Below are 15,407 nucleotides of genomic sequence, written 5' to 3' on the forward strand. Positions count from 1 at the left end.
ACACCTGTTTCTCTACCTTCCCTACCCTGTCTCCCAAACGATACATTTTTATATATAACTGTTGACTTGAACTGTACAGGCCTTTAAAATCCAGCCTCTCTAAAACTTAGCCCCAGACCCTACCACAGTACAATCTCCCCCTATTTAACAACAGAAAAAAAAAGTCTCATATCTTGTGCAGGTAACATCCTTCCTTCTGTTGCTCAGCTCAAGCAACCCCTTTACAGTATTCCTGACCCCTCTGTGGTCCCTCGGCAGTGACAGTGTGCTGTGCTTTGTAGAGGGCTAAGAGTCCAACCAGTCTTGATCTCTAGCTGCTGCGATCTCAGCCTGCACTGTCGCCCCTCCCCTCTGCATTACTGCACTCATTTCTCTACAGTTTTCCAGCTGGCCCTTCCCTTGCCACATTCATCTTTAGCACATCCTCTCAGGCCCCAGACAGCGGTGCCACTACACTGACCCTCTCAGTAGGGTTAGAGTCCAGTGAAAACTTCACCCTTCGTGGTGAGCTCTTGGGCCCTCAGAGACCTGAGCCTGATCCCAGTCTCTCCTCCAACTCCGCCTTCCTCCCTTACCTCCCTTTTCATTCTGCTCCAGCTACCTGGCCTTCATGGTAGATCTACATCAAACCAAGTACCCCCCACCACAGGACCTCTCCCAGCTGTGATTTCTGCTTACAACTCTCCTTTCCTGGTACCTCTTCATCTGGTCCCTTCTCTCTTATAAAGGCTTCTCACTGAAGACCTCTTTCCACACCCCAGAGCACACCTTCCCAGTTCCGCTTCACCGGGCTTAGGAGGCTTGCTTACCCCATATGTTATATATCAGCTCCCAGTACAGCATACTGAAGTCTTATTTATGCAGTTTTATTTAATTACTAATTTATTTGTTCTTTTGTGGTGTGATGTGAGCATCATGAAGAGAACAGGATATTTATTAGTGACAATACATTCCTGAGCATATTGCAAGATTTCAAACACTGGTTGGGTGTGGTTATGGCTGAATGCATTATTTGTTGAATGAGTAAATGATTAACCTGGCTGGGTGTTCGTGGCGCACACCTTTAATCCCAGAGGCAGGCGGATGTCTGTGAGTTCAAGGCCAGCCTGGTCTACAGAGCTCCAAGACATCTTCCAAAACTATACAGAGAAACCCTGTCTCGAAAAAAATGATTAACCTGGAAATAGAATTAAATGATGCAACTAGAAATATTTTACAAAATGCAATATACAGATACTATTTGTAAACAGTCAACCATCATCCAATAAAGGTTAATTCCAGGTGCTAAATGTGTCAAGTCTATTTTAGATCTAGGAAAAAAGATCTAATTAGAGAGCCACCTTTGGAGAAGCACAGGATTCCAGTGATGGGGTAATGCTGCATTTCCAGATAGGCTTTCTCAAAGCCTGCTGGAATTTTGGGTCCCTGAAATGTCACAATGACACTATTGTGCATTACCTCTGAATCTACAGGCCATGTGTCAGATGCTATACTGACTTGGAATGCTGAGAAGCTCTTAAGAACTTAGAGTAAACATTTCTATAAAGAATTTGACACCCGTGGCAAGGAGATGGCTCTGTGATTAAGCTGTCTTGAAAGTGTGAGGGCAAGAGTTTGGAGCCCTAGAACCCAGGTAGATGCCCTCATGGTGTATGGGCCTCTCTTCTGAGCTGTATGGCAGGACACTCCCTTGTGGGATGTCTGGTATCTGCTCTCCTCCACATCATCTTTATCCTACTGTGCATCCCTCTTAGTACACACTGTACTTTTCTAGTCTGCAATATTATCATTTCCACTTTCCCTTACTTCCTTCACCCTGCTCTGACAATTAGAAAACTCTCTCCTCTATAAAAATGATTACAAAGTCAACCCCCAACATTAGATTCACTTGTCCTAAGCTATAAATCTCAAGTTGTGTCTGTATATTCATACCTACATTTCCAGCAGACTAGATGAGTTGACTACAGAACTAATTTCATGAATATTTTCCTCTTCTCCTCTTCTACTCTCCTAAATGAAATCACTCATTTAATACACGAGTTACCTAAGTAGACCATTTTTCTCAGCATACTGAGAAGACCCAGAATCAGGGATACTAAGAGAAGACAGTATACGGCATTGGCCCTACCCACTAGCCCAACTTTGAGTGGCACCTCCTGCTTCCAGCATCCCACAGGGCAGAGAAAGTGAAGGCAGTAGAAAATTTGTTAAACTTGTCCTCTCTCTCATTAGTCCCACAGTTTGTGGCTGGTGTTTGTTCCTGGGGCCTTCTGTCACTCTATTCTACTATACACAGAGGAGAAAAGGGTGCAGAGAGCCAGCATGTGTACAAATACTCACCCAGGGACCCACAATGTACACAGCAGCTGGCAGGGAATATTTCCTGCAGCTACATTCGGTCATGAGTGCCTCTACAGCCATTCTGATGAATTCCTTAACCAATGGCTTTAATTCTATCTGCTGGTCTCAAATGTAGCCTTGATGATGTCAGGAACTTGACATCAGCTTCTGTTATTAGAACTATTTAGTATTTTCCCATAATTTTTTTATTGTGCGACATCACTTTTTCCTCCACAGTAGCATTAGAAACAAGGGCACAGGTCTGTGGAGGGAATTCAGTGGCCAACACTTTCCTGGCTATATGAAGTCCTGGACTCCGTTCACAGTACCACAGAGAAACAGTAAATATAAGTGTATTCACAGCTAAAGAAACCAGGGAGATCAAGATACTAGTTAAGTCTCTAAAACTAAAATGCAAACATATCTATGACATTTTCCCAAATTCAATAGTAAAAATAAGAAATAATTCAAGATTACCTGCCAACTCATTAACTGAATCTTTCTGCTGTCTAGAAAAACAGACTCTTTTTGGTTAAAGATATAAAAACAAACAAAAACCATTTAACTGTTTTTTTAATGGATTTTAGGTTTTAAAAAGGTGTGTGATCAACCTACCGATGGTGGCACACACCTTTAATCCCAGCGCTTGGGAGGCAGAGACAGGCAGATCTCTGTAAGTTTAAGGCCAGCTTGGTCTACACAGCAAGTTCCAGGACAGGCTCCAAAGCTACACAGAGAAACCCTGTCTCAGAAAAAAAACAAGTGTGAACCTGCCCTGGGTGGAATTGGAGTAGTTGTGCCTCACCTGATTTTTTTAAAGCCACATAGTAATTCTTGTGAACAAGGGAAAGAAGAAAACAGGTCCCTGTGTATCCCTGTCTTTTGAACAACAGACAGAATGCCCAAATTTTACTTTCATGCTATATTAAATTATTTTTTTATCAAGGGACAAATTCTCATGGCCACATTTTCTGGTTGGATCTGTGGGGACTGGGACATTGAGGAGACACAGGACTACAACAAACTGAATGTGCTAATGACCCTGGTGGGTTCAGAAGATTGCCCAGAGCTTAGAGATGCTTAGGGAATGTGGTCCCTGCCTCCCTTGGGGATGCTGATGAGCCCACATCCCCCCACAGAACTCTCTCTCCATTTCCTCTGGAGAGCTGCATGTTTGCAATTTCAGCGTCCCCCTCCACAAGCATCAGGACCCATCACACAGACGACAATGAAAATGCCAATCCAGGGACAGGCACGTGGATTTTCTCCACAGTGACTCCAACTGCAGCAGCTATGTGCCTCTAATTGGGGAAGATGCTGCATGTTGTGACCTAGATCACCTCTGCAGGTAATCTAGTGCACAGTGGCACCAGCAGAATCGAGTACCGTGGTGAGTAGGTTCTGAATCTGGGAGCTGAGCTCAGAGATCTGCACTTCTCAACTGGTTTGTGAAACACAGATAGGCTTAGTTCAGTGGAGGAGTGTTCACCCAGCTTGTGCCAGGCTTAGCTCAGTGGAGGAGTGGTCACCTAGCTTGTGCCAGGTCCTGGGGGATTGGGGAATGAGAATCACAGACTCAACCGGAGGACAGTGGGAGCACAGGGACACATGCTGCATTGCTCAACTGTTAGAGTGAGTCCTCTCAATAAGACAACAGTTAACACTGGCACTGGACGAGATGCACTTGCATGGAGAACTGTAATCCTGGACCAAATGCTAATGTCCTGGGCACAGCAGGAGAACGGATGTCCCTTCAGAAAGAGCAAGTGGGGGGACCCTTCCCAGAGCCTTTCTGACAGCGAAAGTGCTGTATAGGCCCAAGAACCCCTTTCTCAGAGAGAGGCCAGTACTAGTGGGAAATCCCTGTGAAGCCGCAGTGAGGAGATGGCGTTCCTGTCTCCCTTTCAGGTCTTGTGTTTGTTTTGTTTTAGGGAGAGAGACAATTCTCATATTAGAAGAATCAACTGCTCAGTAAAATCAAATTTGAAATAGTGTTTTATGTAAGATCTGGGGATCCCAGTAACGACTTCAGGCCTTTTAGAGACAGAAACCCCGAGTGACATGAGAATCTGCTGAAGTTTTTCAAGAGGGTGAGTGATGCAAGGTTTTACAAGCTGATGCCATGCAGTCACTAGTGTAAACTCCCCTTTAGACAATGAGCATATAAAGGTTCCAAACCTTCCCTGGGAAAAGGCGTTCTTGACTGTTTCAGTCAAGAGACTCAACGGTAGGAAGGACATCCGAACTCTGGTTGTCCTGAAAGTTGGACCCAAGCCCTACATGTGCTAGGACTTGTTTCTCAGTTCCCAATCCTCCATTCTGCAGTGCTTCCAAGCACCGGGTTGTTGCTATATTGACTGGAGACCTGTCTCAGCCGTCTGTGTCTGTGCTTTCAGCCTCTTTCATCTGCCTTCCCATCTCCCTTCTCATGCTGCTAGTGTTGAGGAGAAAGCAAAGAGAGTTGAGGTCATGATCTTTGAGAAGATAACAGCAAAAGAGAGAGAGAGAGAGAGAGAGAGAGAGAGAGAGAGAGAGAGAGAGAGAGAGAGAGAGAGAGAGAGAGATAGGTTAGCATGACTCACAGGTTGGGAGAGACGGCCCAGTGTTTAAGAGAACTGCTCTTGTAGCAAACCTGGATCGGGTTCCCAGCACCCACATCAGGAGGCTCACTGACCACTTATAGTTACAGCTCCAGGGGATCTGGTGCCCCTTTCTGGCCTCTGTTACAGGCACCAGCACAGAGACAGACAGACAGATGCACAGACAGGCATGCACATGCGCGCGCACACACACAGGTTTATATGTGTACTTTTCTTAAACTAGAACAAATATCTGGAATCTGAAATGATATAGTAATGGGTAAGGTATGATATAGGAGAGATCAATTTGTACATCCCCCCCCAAAAAAAACTGGTAAGAAAAACCTACAACAAAATAAGAAATGAAGAAGGTACTTACAGGAAAAGAAAAGGTTTACAAACAAGTGACTTTTAAACATGAGAAATGTTCTCATTGATGACTAAGGACCAGAAATTTAAAACACAGAAGACACTGATGTATAATGGCCAATAACCATGAGTTATATATTTAAGAGAAGTATGCATTGAAATATGTGAATGTAATATGATACTTAGAAAACATACCAATGAGTGATTTAATTAAAAGATTTATTACCAGGCATGGTGGTATATACCTTTAATTCCAGTACTTGGAAGGCATAGGCAGGAAGATCTCTGTGAGTCTGAGGCCAGCCTGATCTCGTGAGTTCTTGGCCATCCAGGGCTACATGGTGAGACCCTGTTTCAAAAAGAAAGAAAAGAAGAAGGAAGGAAGGAGGGAGGGAGGGAAGGAAGAAAGTGAAGGAGGGAGGGAAGGAGAGAGGGAGGGAGGTGAGGGAGGAAGGGAAGAAGGGAGGGAGGAAAAAGAAAGAAAAACAGTATTATTATTTATTATTTAGTTATGTGTGTGTGTGTTCTCACTATTCATTTTGTTTTGCTGTGCAGCTCAGGATAGCCCTAAACTAGTGTGTAGTCAAAGATGGCCTTGAACTCTTAATCCTCCCACCCCTGTTTCCCAAGTACAGTGATTTCAGGAATACATCACATTCAGTTCACACAGTGCTGAAGATAAAACGGGCTTCGTGCATGCTAGGCAAACACCTTAAAAAGTGAGCCTCAGCCCCACATCCTGTTTTCTACATATTTGAGCTTAATATATCTGGATGGACAAAATTTCAACTGATGTCACATGCCTATGCTTATTTGAATTTAGTAATTGCTCATTTCTCATTTGTAACAGCATTGCATGTGAAATACTAATGCTACTAACTATAAACACATGGTTTCTGGGGATCACCTGCCTGTTTTGATGCTGAGGAGAAAGTGTGGAGGGTGTGTCCTCTGATTGAGGGTCAGTAAATGCAGGGCAGAGTCCTACCCATGAGATTAATGGGGCAAAGAGAAAACACTCAATTTTCAATTCCATAAGAGAAACATTTTCTTATTAAAACAACATTGAGATATATGTACACAGAAGTAACGAGCTCTTAAAGACCATGATTTCAACTTAAACTCCCATCAAGAGTGTATGAATAGTCTCATGTCCCACTCATGCCTTTCTAAGCCCCATTGAGTCACTGGTGCAGGGCATGCAGGCCACCTCGACTTTTCTGTGTGCCAAGGAAATGAGGGAATTGGCAGAGACATTGGGTTTCTTTACACTTTTATGAATCTGACCCCCTAAGCCTCATGGCTATGTTGATTGTTATCCTTGGCCCTCCAAGGTGAGTGCACCCTCTCTCTCTCTCTCTCTCTCTCTCTCTCTCTCTCTCTCTCTCTCTCTCTCTCAATGTAATTAAAGAAAACCAAAAAGCAGCTGGCCCAGAGAGAGGTTTTATGAGCATATGCTTTCACTGATAATCTATTACCCCCTACGCCACTTTTCTACTCAGATATCCAAGATCACCTAAAAAACATAGAAGGATACAATGTGTCATTAGAATAAAAAACAACCCAAACAAATGATTGGACCCAGATGTTAAGGGTGCTCACTATCTTCACTGTTGAAAATCTGGTTAAAACATTCGACTACACTTATAACTACTGGTAGCCTGTGACTATCCACAGACATGCATATAATGGTGGCTGTTGGCCAGAGAATATTTCGAGTGTGTCTGAATTGCAGAGTGGAAAATGTATGAGGATCAGAGTCACTTTTTAATGAAGGCTAGCTGTTGAATTGTTTTTGGGGTGGATCCTGAACTCTTTAGCTCACAGCAATAGTAGCAAGAATCACTAAAATACTGAAGCAGAGCCATAGACCACAGTTCATTTGACCCAGATATGGCACAGTGCTTCACCGCCTCATTTGTTTAAGCTCCTCTCTGCTGGGAATAATACTTTAGATGGTCTTTGTTCCTGTCAATTTTCACAAACTTTCTATATAACACACTTCTTTACATTTTGCAGTAAGTTAGAAAGTGAATAATGTCTACATAGTGTTTATATATTTGTAATATTCCAAACTTAGAATTTTTAAATATATTTCTAGGTAACACCATCTGTCCTTGAATTACCAAATTATTGAAAATCTCCAGAAAAAAATCCATCATTTTTATTTTAATAACATCTGTGTGTCAGTGAACCCACATGGGTTCAGATGGGTGATGTCCAAGTGTCCAGTCAACTGTGCTGGGCATCTTCAAATCCTGTTGGTGATTATTTGGAGTTGTATTGTGTGCTCTGTGAGTTTGGGAGTTTGGGATTGTGGGTCTCCAGAGAATCAAAAGCTGGGCCACAGCACAATTCATCTCTCACTTCATGGAATTAGAGGCAGGACTAGAGTGATTAAGGCTGACAGACTAGGCTGCAATTGCTGGGTTCAAAACCAACTCCGTCCTGTTTCTACTCACGACAACTGGCTTGCTATATGCATGACTCAGTTTCCTTGTCTGTCAATATTATCTACATCGTCGTTATAACTAAATGAGTACTGAATGATGGAAGCAGGGTCCACTCTGATTATTGTTAGTATCAACCTCTTCCTCAAGTGAAGTAGAGATGGGCACAGCCAATGACAGCACCTTCAGCCATTTCATCCTTCTAGGCTTCTCTGACCGGCCCCAGCTAGAGAGGGTCCTCTTTGCAGTCATCCTGCCTGCCTACCTCCTGACCCTGCTAGGCAACAGCACCATCATCCTGGTATCCAGGCTGGACCCGCACCTGCACACCCCCATGTACTTCTTCCTCACTCACCTGTCCTTCCTGGACCTCAGCTTCACCAGCAGCTCCATCCCACAGCTGCTCTACAACCTCAGCGGGCAGGACAAGACCATCAGCTATGTAGGCTGTGCCCTGCAGCTGGTCCTGTTCCTGGGCCTGGGGGGTGTGGAGTGCCTGCTGCTGGCTGTCATGGCCTATGACCGCTTTGTGGCTGTCTGCAAGCCCCTGCACTACATCGTGGTTATGAGCCCCAAGCTCTGCATGGGTCTGGTCTTAGTGGCCTGGGGCTGTGGGGTAGCCAATTCTTTGGCCATGTCTCCAGTGACCCTTAGTTTACCCCGCTGCGGGCGCCGCAGTGTGGACCACTTCCTCTGCGAGATGCCAGCTCTCATCAGGATGGCCTGTGTCAACACTGCTGCAGTGGAAGGCACAGTGTTCGTCCTGGCGATAGGCATCGTGCTGTCTCCCCTGGTGTTCATCTTGGTCTCCTACGGCTACATCGTGAGGGCTGTGCTCCAAATCCGCTCCACTGCAGGGCGTCAAAAGGCCTTCAATACGTGTGGCTCGCACCTCACCGTGGTTTCGCTTTTCTATGGAAACATCATCTACATGTACATGCAGCCAGGGAACAGCTCCTCCCAGGACCAGGGCAAGTTCCTCACTCTCTTCTACAACATGGTCACCCCTCTCCTCAACCCTCTGATCTACACGCTCAGGAACAAGGAGGTGAAGGGAGCGCTCAGGAGGCTGCTGCTGGGTAGCCGAGAGACAAAAGAAGTAAGGGCTGGTTCCAGACAGACCAGAGGGAAGCTGTCCTGGTGAGGATGGCAATTAAAACTGAGACCCAACGCAAGCTCTTAGGCAAGCATTTTAATGAGAAAGAAAGGGACTGAGAAAAATGTTTCATGGTGATTTGGGGAAAATCCAGGCTGCCCTGTGGCAGATATTATACTGGATTGTTGAAGAGTTCTGGGATTTGGCAGGCATGAGGACAGCATGTGTTTACATTTCTTCTTGGTGATTAAAGGGGACTTTCCCATGTAAGATGCAGATTTGACCATTTGTCTCTATAATGTCTTGGTGTTATATGAGATGAAATGTGCTCTCAGGGGAAGGTAAGGGGACAACAGGTGCCTGGATGTCATCCCATGCAATGCCTTGGCTAGCACTGGCAGTATTGGGTTTGATCGACTCTAGTCTGCAGCTCTCCACTGATTTGCATCTTCTGGGATTTGTAAGCCTGCATAAAGTCCCAAATCATCTGCTTTATGAGTGAACTGAACACTGTTTGTCACCCAACCCTTCCATTCTGTCCTGTCATAATCCATGAATAAACAAAGCAAAGTATGCTTATCCACCCTTGTCAATGTGACTAGGTTTAAAATCACCTAGGAGATGAAGGGACACCTCGGACTGGGTTGGTGAGCGTGTTTGCAGAGGCTTAACTGGGTGGGGAGGGGCCCTATCCTGAATGTGGGTAGCACCGCCTGATGGCTCCGGGCTCCAGACAGACCAATAGGACTGAGAAAGAGGAAACAAACAGGAGGCCACATCTCCCTGCTGTTTCCTGGCTGCCAGGAGGTGAGTGGAGCTTCTCAGCCACACCTTGTTGACAGTATGGACAGAACCACCTGAAATCCAGAGTCTCTGGGTGGGCGTTCCTTCTTCATCAACACTAAGTGACTTAGTCACAGCAGTGGAAAGATAGCTAACCCAACTAGGAAAACAGTAAAGATAAGTTTCCACCAAGCTGTACCTCAGTGCCAGGTAGAACACAGCTTTCCTTAGAATTTTATTTCAGGGTTAGGGTTTAACTTCTTTTTGATTACATGCATTTATTTATTGTGTATGTGTCTGTGTGTGTCTCTCTGTGTGTAGGTGTGTGTGTGTCTGTCTGTGTGTGTAGGGGTGTGTGTGCCTGCATGTCTCACAGTGTATGTTTGTAGGTCAGAGGACAACATACAGGAATCAGTTCTCTCCTTTAGCCATACAGGTCCTAGAGATCCAAATCAAGTTGAAAGCCTTGTCAGCAAGTACCTCTATCTACTGAGCCATTTTGCCAACCCTAATTTTTAATTTCTTAATCTCATCTCAGGTATTTTATTCATAGGAAGAAAAAGTCTTTCCGTGACCACCATTCAGCATCAACTTCAGCATAGTCTGTTCTTTTATATTTCCAAAATTCCCACCTAAAGCCTTTTATGGAATTGCATTGGTTCTTTGCTCCTATTTGGCATCCCCCATCCTATGTCTGTCATAAGACTCTGGATAACAGTGGCAACACTTGGGAGAGCAGGCCCTGCACCTCACATAGCCAGTGTAGTAGAGCCTATCCTGTTGGCAGAGGTGTGGGAGAGCCAGCCCCAAAGTTGTGAGTGGGAGAGAGATGTGTCCCCCTCTCTCCCCAGCCTGAGGCAGATAAGAGATCCAGCCTGAGGTCGTAAGAGTGGGAGCGCTGTCCCTCATCAGCTGTAGCACTGGGGAGAGAGGCCCCTATACCAAACCTGGGAAACACAGTAGAGTTGGCCCTGAAGGTGTGGGTGTGGCAGAGCTGACCATGAGGACTTGAAAGCAGGAGAACTGGCCCCACCCTTTGCTCATCATTTCAAAGGGTGAACTCACCAAGACAATGCTGGAGAGCTCACCCTGTTGGTGAGGACAGGGAGAGCTCATGGGTTGACCAACCCTGCAACTACCCAGGTCCAGAATTATGGGTTGTGGGTTGGCCCACCCCACCATCCACCCCATCTATAATCTGTTGGAGCGCATGAAGGTGCCAGTCCTGCAGAACCAAAGCTGCAGGATCTCCACAACACAGGGCAACAGCAGGATAACCAAGAGGAGTCCCAGTGAGGGCCCAGCATCGATAGTGTAGGAGAAGCCAGCGGCCTCGAACCAGACCAATGAGACTCTGCAATGAACACTTGGAAGTAAAGCTATATGGATAAAAGGGTCTACTGCATGACTCACTGTGTCAGACTACAGCTTCCGTGATGAGATTTTTTTCCCATTTTCTAGATAAACAGAAAATGACAACATAGGGCATTAGATAAAAAGCTTCATTATTTCTCAGTTTTGTTTTCATTTTATTTGTAAGAAAACCTCCATGTGTCAAGTCCCTGCCAGGCACTCCTGTTGTGTAAGCTCAGTGTTTGCTTATGGCTGGACTGACTACTGTGACTCCCACAATAGACTCAGAACTGAAGAAAAATCCCGGCAGAATCTGCTCCCAGCCCAAGACATATAAAGGCTTGCCTTATTGCAGACAGCTGTGATTCTATTGTCAAAACACTGGGACCAAAAGCAGAGGAGAATCTTTTTATTTTTATTTATTTTTTAACACCAGAAAAACATGCAGTTTCTTCCAAGACAAAGCAGAGAACTGTTGGAAAAGTATCCACTGTAATGTCTACACTGCCATGCTCCTTTCCATGAGCCCCTGCAGTGTGTCACACACTGTCCTCACAGATCCTCTAGTCGTGGCTGTTTGCCACCAGGGAGCTGGGAACACAAGATGCATCTCTCAGCAGACCCTCTACTCTAATTGGAAATGACTCAGGCTACAGCTGAGTGAAGGAAGTGTACAAAAGAAACATACGCCCCTCTTCATGAAGAGTTGCTTTGACCCATCTTTTAAATAATAGGTTTGGCCGAGAGAACTTGAAATGGCTAATGAGGACAATGAGAGCAAGGAAGAGCAACTCTGTACTCCTGTGTCGTTGATGTAGGAGACAGTGCAAGCTGGGCAATGTTTCATTTACTCTTGAAAGCAACAAAGTGTTTGAGAAACATCTTTTGTCCTACTTAGCTTTAATTGTCAGCGTGACACAGCCTAAAGTCGTCTGAGAGGAGAGCCTCAGGATTGGCCTGTGGGATTGGATTTTAATGGGTTTGGGAGGATCCAGCCTCCTGTGGACTGCACCATTTCATGCACAAATGGATCTGGGCTAAATAAGGAAGTAGCTAAGCTTGGGCCTGGGAGTGAGCCAGTAAGTGGCTTTCCTCCATGGTTCCTACATCAGGTTCCTACATGAGTTCCTGCCTTGACCTCCCTCTGTGATTGACTGTGACTTGCAAAAATAAGCCAAATGATCCCTTTTCCTCCCCAAGTTGCCTTTGTCAGAGTGTTTTAGCACAGTAACAGAATAGAACCAGAACATGTCTAGCTCGATGACAGAAACAATCCTGTTTGATAATGCTAGTTTACTGTTTGTGTGGCTTAAAAATGGCCGATCTCAACTTCACCCTCTCATCTGTGTGAAGCTGACTTGTACTCCTCAGAGATTAAGTGCTGAGCTGGGAATGTGTGTGTGTGTGTGTGTGAAGCCTGGAAGGGTGTGCGTGTAAATCTGTAATCCCAGCACTTGGGAGATGAAGTCAGGAGGATCAAAAGTTCAAGCTCTGACTACATAGCAAGTTCAAAATTACATGCACAATAGGCCAGGCTTTCTCTGGGTCAGTCTAGTTCCCACTGTCTTAGAGAGTCAGGTTCCTTGAGTCTACAATACACCCAGAAACAGCCACAGACAGGGAGGCCTCATGAGGAAGAATCTAACCCATTCAAGTTGTGATTTATTTCACAAAAATGGACAATAACTACACTGGGCTATGAACATCATTGTCTCTCCTCACATCCTCTGGAAGTGACCTTACAGATGGGAGTCTCCATCTCCTCCATGATGGAAGAGTCTACTGACTACCAGGTTGTTTCTTTGGGGTAACAGTTCAGGCCAGGAACCTTACATGGTGATTATTGTTACTACTTCACCTTGATGAGAGGACTCCCAATGTCAAGCAGGTGTCTGATCCTTACATTGATGCCTCAGTCATTTTGCCCATGAGCCCCAGGACCAAGATGCACTGGGGGAAAGCCAACCCCACAAGAATGGTCCTTCTGTTTCCTACCCCTCTACTCCAGTAGCAGCAGCTGTAACATCCATCATACAGGTATGGCATACATATTCTTTTTTATTTAAATTAGAAACAATCTTATTTTATACATCAATCCCAGTTCCCTCTCCCTCCCATCCTCCTATGACCCCATCAAGCCTCAACCCATCCCTCTTCTGATCCATGGAAAGGGTGAGGCCTTCCATGGGGGATCATCAAAATCTGTCATATCATTTGGGGCAGACCCTAGGTCCTCCCCCATGTGTCTAGGCAGAGAGAGTATCCCTCTATGGGGAATGGGCTCTCAAAGTCCATTCATACACTAGAGATAAATACTGTTCTACTACCAAAGGCCCCATAGATTGCCCAGGTCTACTAACTGATACCCATGTTCAGGGGGCCTGGTTCTGTCCTATGCTGGTTTCCTAGCTGTCAGTCTGGGGTCCATCCATGAGCTCCCCATTGTTCAGGTCAGCTGTTTCTGTGGGTTTCTCCAGCCTAGTCTTGACCCCTTTGCTCATCACTCCTCCCTCTCTACAACTGGATTCTAGGAATTCGTCTCAGTGCTTAACTGTGGGTCTCTGCTTCTGCTTCTATCAGCTACTGGATGAAGGCTCTAGAATGGCATATAAGGTCGTCATCAATCTCATTATAGGGAAGGGAATTTAGGATAGCCTCTTCACTATTGTTTAGATTATTAATTGGGGTATTACTTGTATATCTCTGGACATTTCCCTAGTGCCAGATTTCTTTTTAAAACTATAATGATTCCCTCTATTAAGATATCTTTTTTCTTGCTCTTGTCTATTCTTCCCCTTAGTCAATCTTCCTGGTCCCTCATGTTCTCCTCCCCCCTCCTCTTATCCCCTTCTCTTTCTCCTAACTCCCTCTCCCCTCCCTCATGCTCCCAATTTGCTTAGGAGATCTTGTCCATTTCCCCTTCTCTGTGGGGCCATGTATGTTTCTCGTAAGGTTCTCCTTGTTTTCTAACTTCTCTGGGGTTGTGGATTGTAGGCTGGTAATCCTTTGCTGTATGTCTAAAATCCTTATATGAGTGAGTACATACCATGTTTGTCTTTTTGTGACTGGGTTACCTCACTCAGGATGGTTTCTTCTAGTTCCATCCATTTGAGGTCTGGCATATTCTTATCCTTGACTTACAGAATAGGTAACTGAGACACATATCTAGAAAGAAAAACTCCTATACCTTGTATTTAACCCAGAAACTTTTACAAATTTATTTCTCTGCTTCCCAGTGATTGAGGGATAGTGATTGAAGAAGACTATGATTTACAAGTCTACATCTGAAATGCAAGGCAGAGGAGAAAGGTGTTTTAGATGGACATTCTTCTCATTAGACATCTCAACATATGATTCCACAGAAACCTTTTAGTGTATAGTTAGATAATCCAGGCACAGTAATAATGAGCAGGAGGGATCTGGCTTGCACCAACTACAAGAACATTATATAGCCTTTCACTAACTTGAATTCTCAAACTAGGTCAGCTGCTGGATACAGAGAGCAAGAGCAGGTGTGAGGAGAGGCCAAACATCTTCCATGTTGTTCCTGAAAGTCAACAGCTGCTATTCGAAAGAACATTACACATAGTGTAGAAGAGCATGCTTTGATGGGGTAGGAAACAGGAGCACCAATGAGTTGTTAATTACTAGCTACTTAATGGGATTCGGTGGCAAATAATTTAAAGGTATTTTCCTTAGGTCTGTTTATTTTATATTATGTGTGTGAGAGGGCTATGCCTGCATATGTGTCTATGCATCACATTTGTGCAGTGCCCTCAGAGGCCAGAAGAGGATATTGGACCCCTGAACCTAGAGCTAGGAACAGTTGTGAGTCATGTGAGTGCTGAGAACTAAGCCAGGTTCAGTTCAACAAATGCTCCTAACTGCTGAGTCACCTCTCCATCCCCAAATGGCAAAGAATTTTATTATGACTAGCCATACCAAAAAGAACCAGAATTGAAGTATTTAGATTCAGAAACCTATAAGGGACTCTAACAGAAGGGTGTTGTGCTCAAAATGTCAAGCAATACTGCCACCTAGTGAAATAAGGAAGAGGTGACCTGCTTTGTCCAAGAGTTAAGTTGCTTGCTTCCAACTGATGCCTGACACCTGAGTTCAATGCCCAGCACCCACAAGGCTGAAGAAGAAAATGGACTTGTGTTTCTTACTCTTTACTTTGGGGGAACCTTCCACCAAACTCCCTCACACATGGAGGCTTGTTTTTACTTACAAATGCCCCGCCTTAGGATGGCTTATTTCTAGTCAGTTTTTCTTAAATTATCCATTCTACCTTTTGCCTATGGCCACTTTCCTTTTCTTCTGTAATCTTACTTTCACTCTTACTCCATGGCTGCTGGGTGCCTGGCCCCTAACATCCTCCCCTCCTGTTCTCTGGCTTCTTCTTCCCTCTAACGTTCTCCCCCTCCTACTAAATAT

General features: G+C 44.9%; 2 protein-coding genes across 2 annotated transcripts in view; both read left to right on the top strand.

The window, feature by feature from the left end:
• Trim58 (tripartite motif containing 58) overlaps positions 1-15,407 on the top strand; it is a 38,455-nt gene that overhangs the window by 12,047 nt on the left and 11,001 nt on the right. The gene's annotated exons all lie outside the window — the stretch shown is intronic.
• On the top strand, positions 7,785-8,882 carry LOC101831831 (olfactory receptor 2W3-like). Its single transcript, XM_005067721.3, has one exon. The coding sequence runs from the start codon at positions 7,899-7,901 to the stop codon at positions 8,880-8,882; it is 984 nt and encodes a 327-aa protein (XP_005067778.1). The 5' UTR covers positions 7,785-7,898.

This window comes from Mesocricetus auratus, unplaced genomic scaffold (assembly GCF_017639785.1).
Source record: "Mesocricetus auratus isolate SY011 unplaced genomic scaffold, BCM_Maur_2.0 Super-Scaffold_100007, whole genome shotgun sequence".
In the NCBI taxonomy this organism is placed as follows: Eukaryota; Metazoa; Chordata; class Mammalia; order Rodentia; family Cricetidae; genus Mesocricetus; species Mesocricetus auratus.

What these genes read in the sequence shown, in the direction of transcription:
- LOC101831831 (XM_005067721.3), top strand. Translation starts at nt 7,899, where the DNA reads ATGGGCACAGCCAATGACAGCACCTTCAGCCATTTCATCCTTCTAGGC.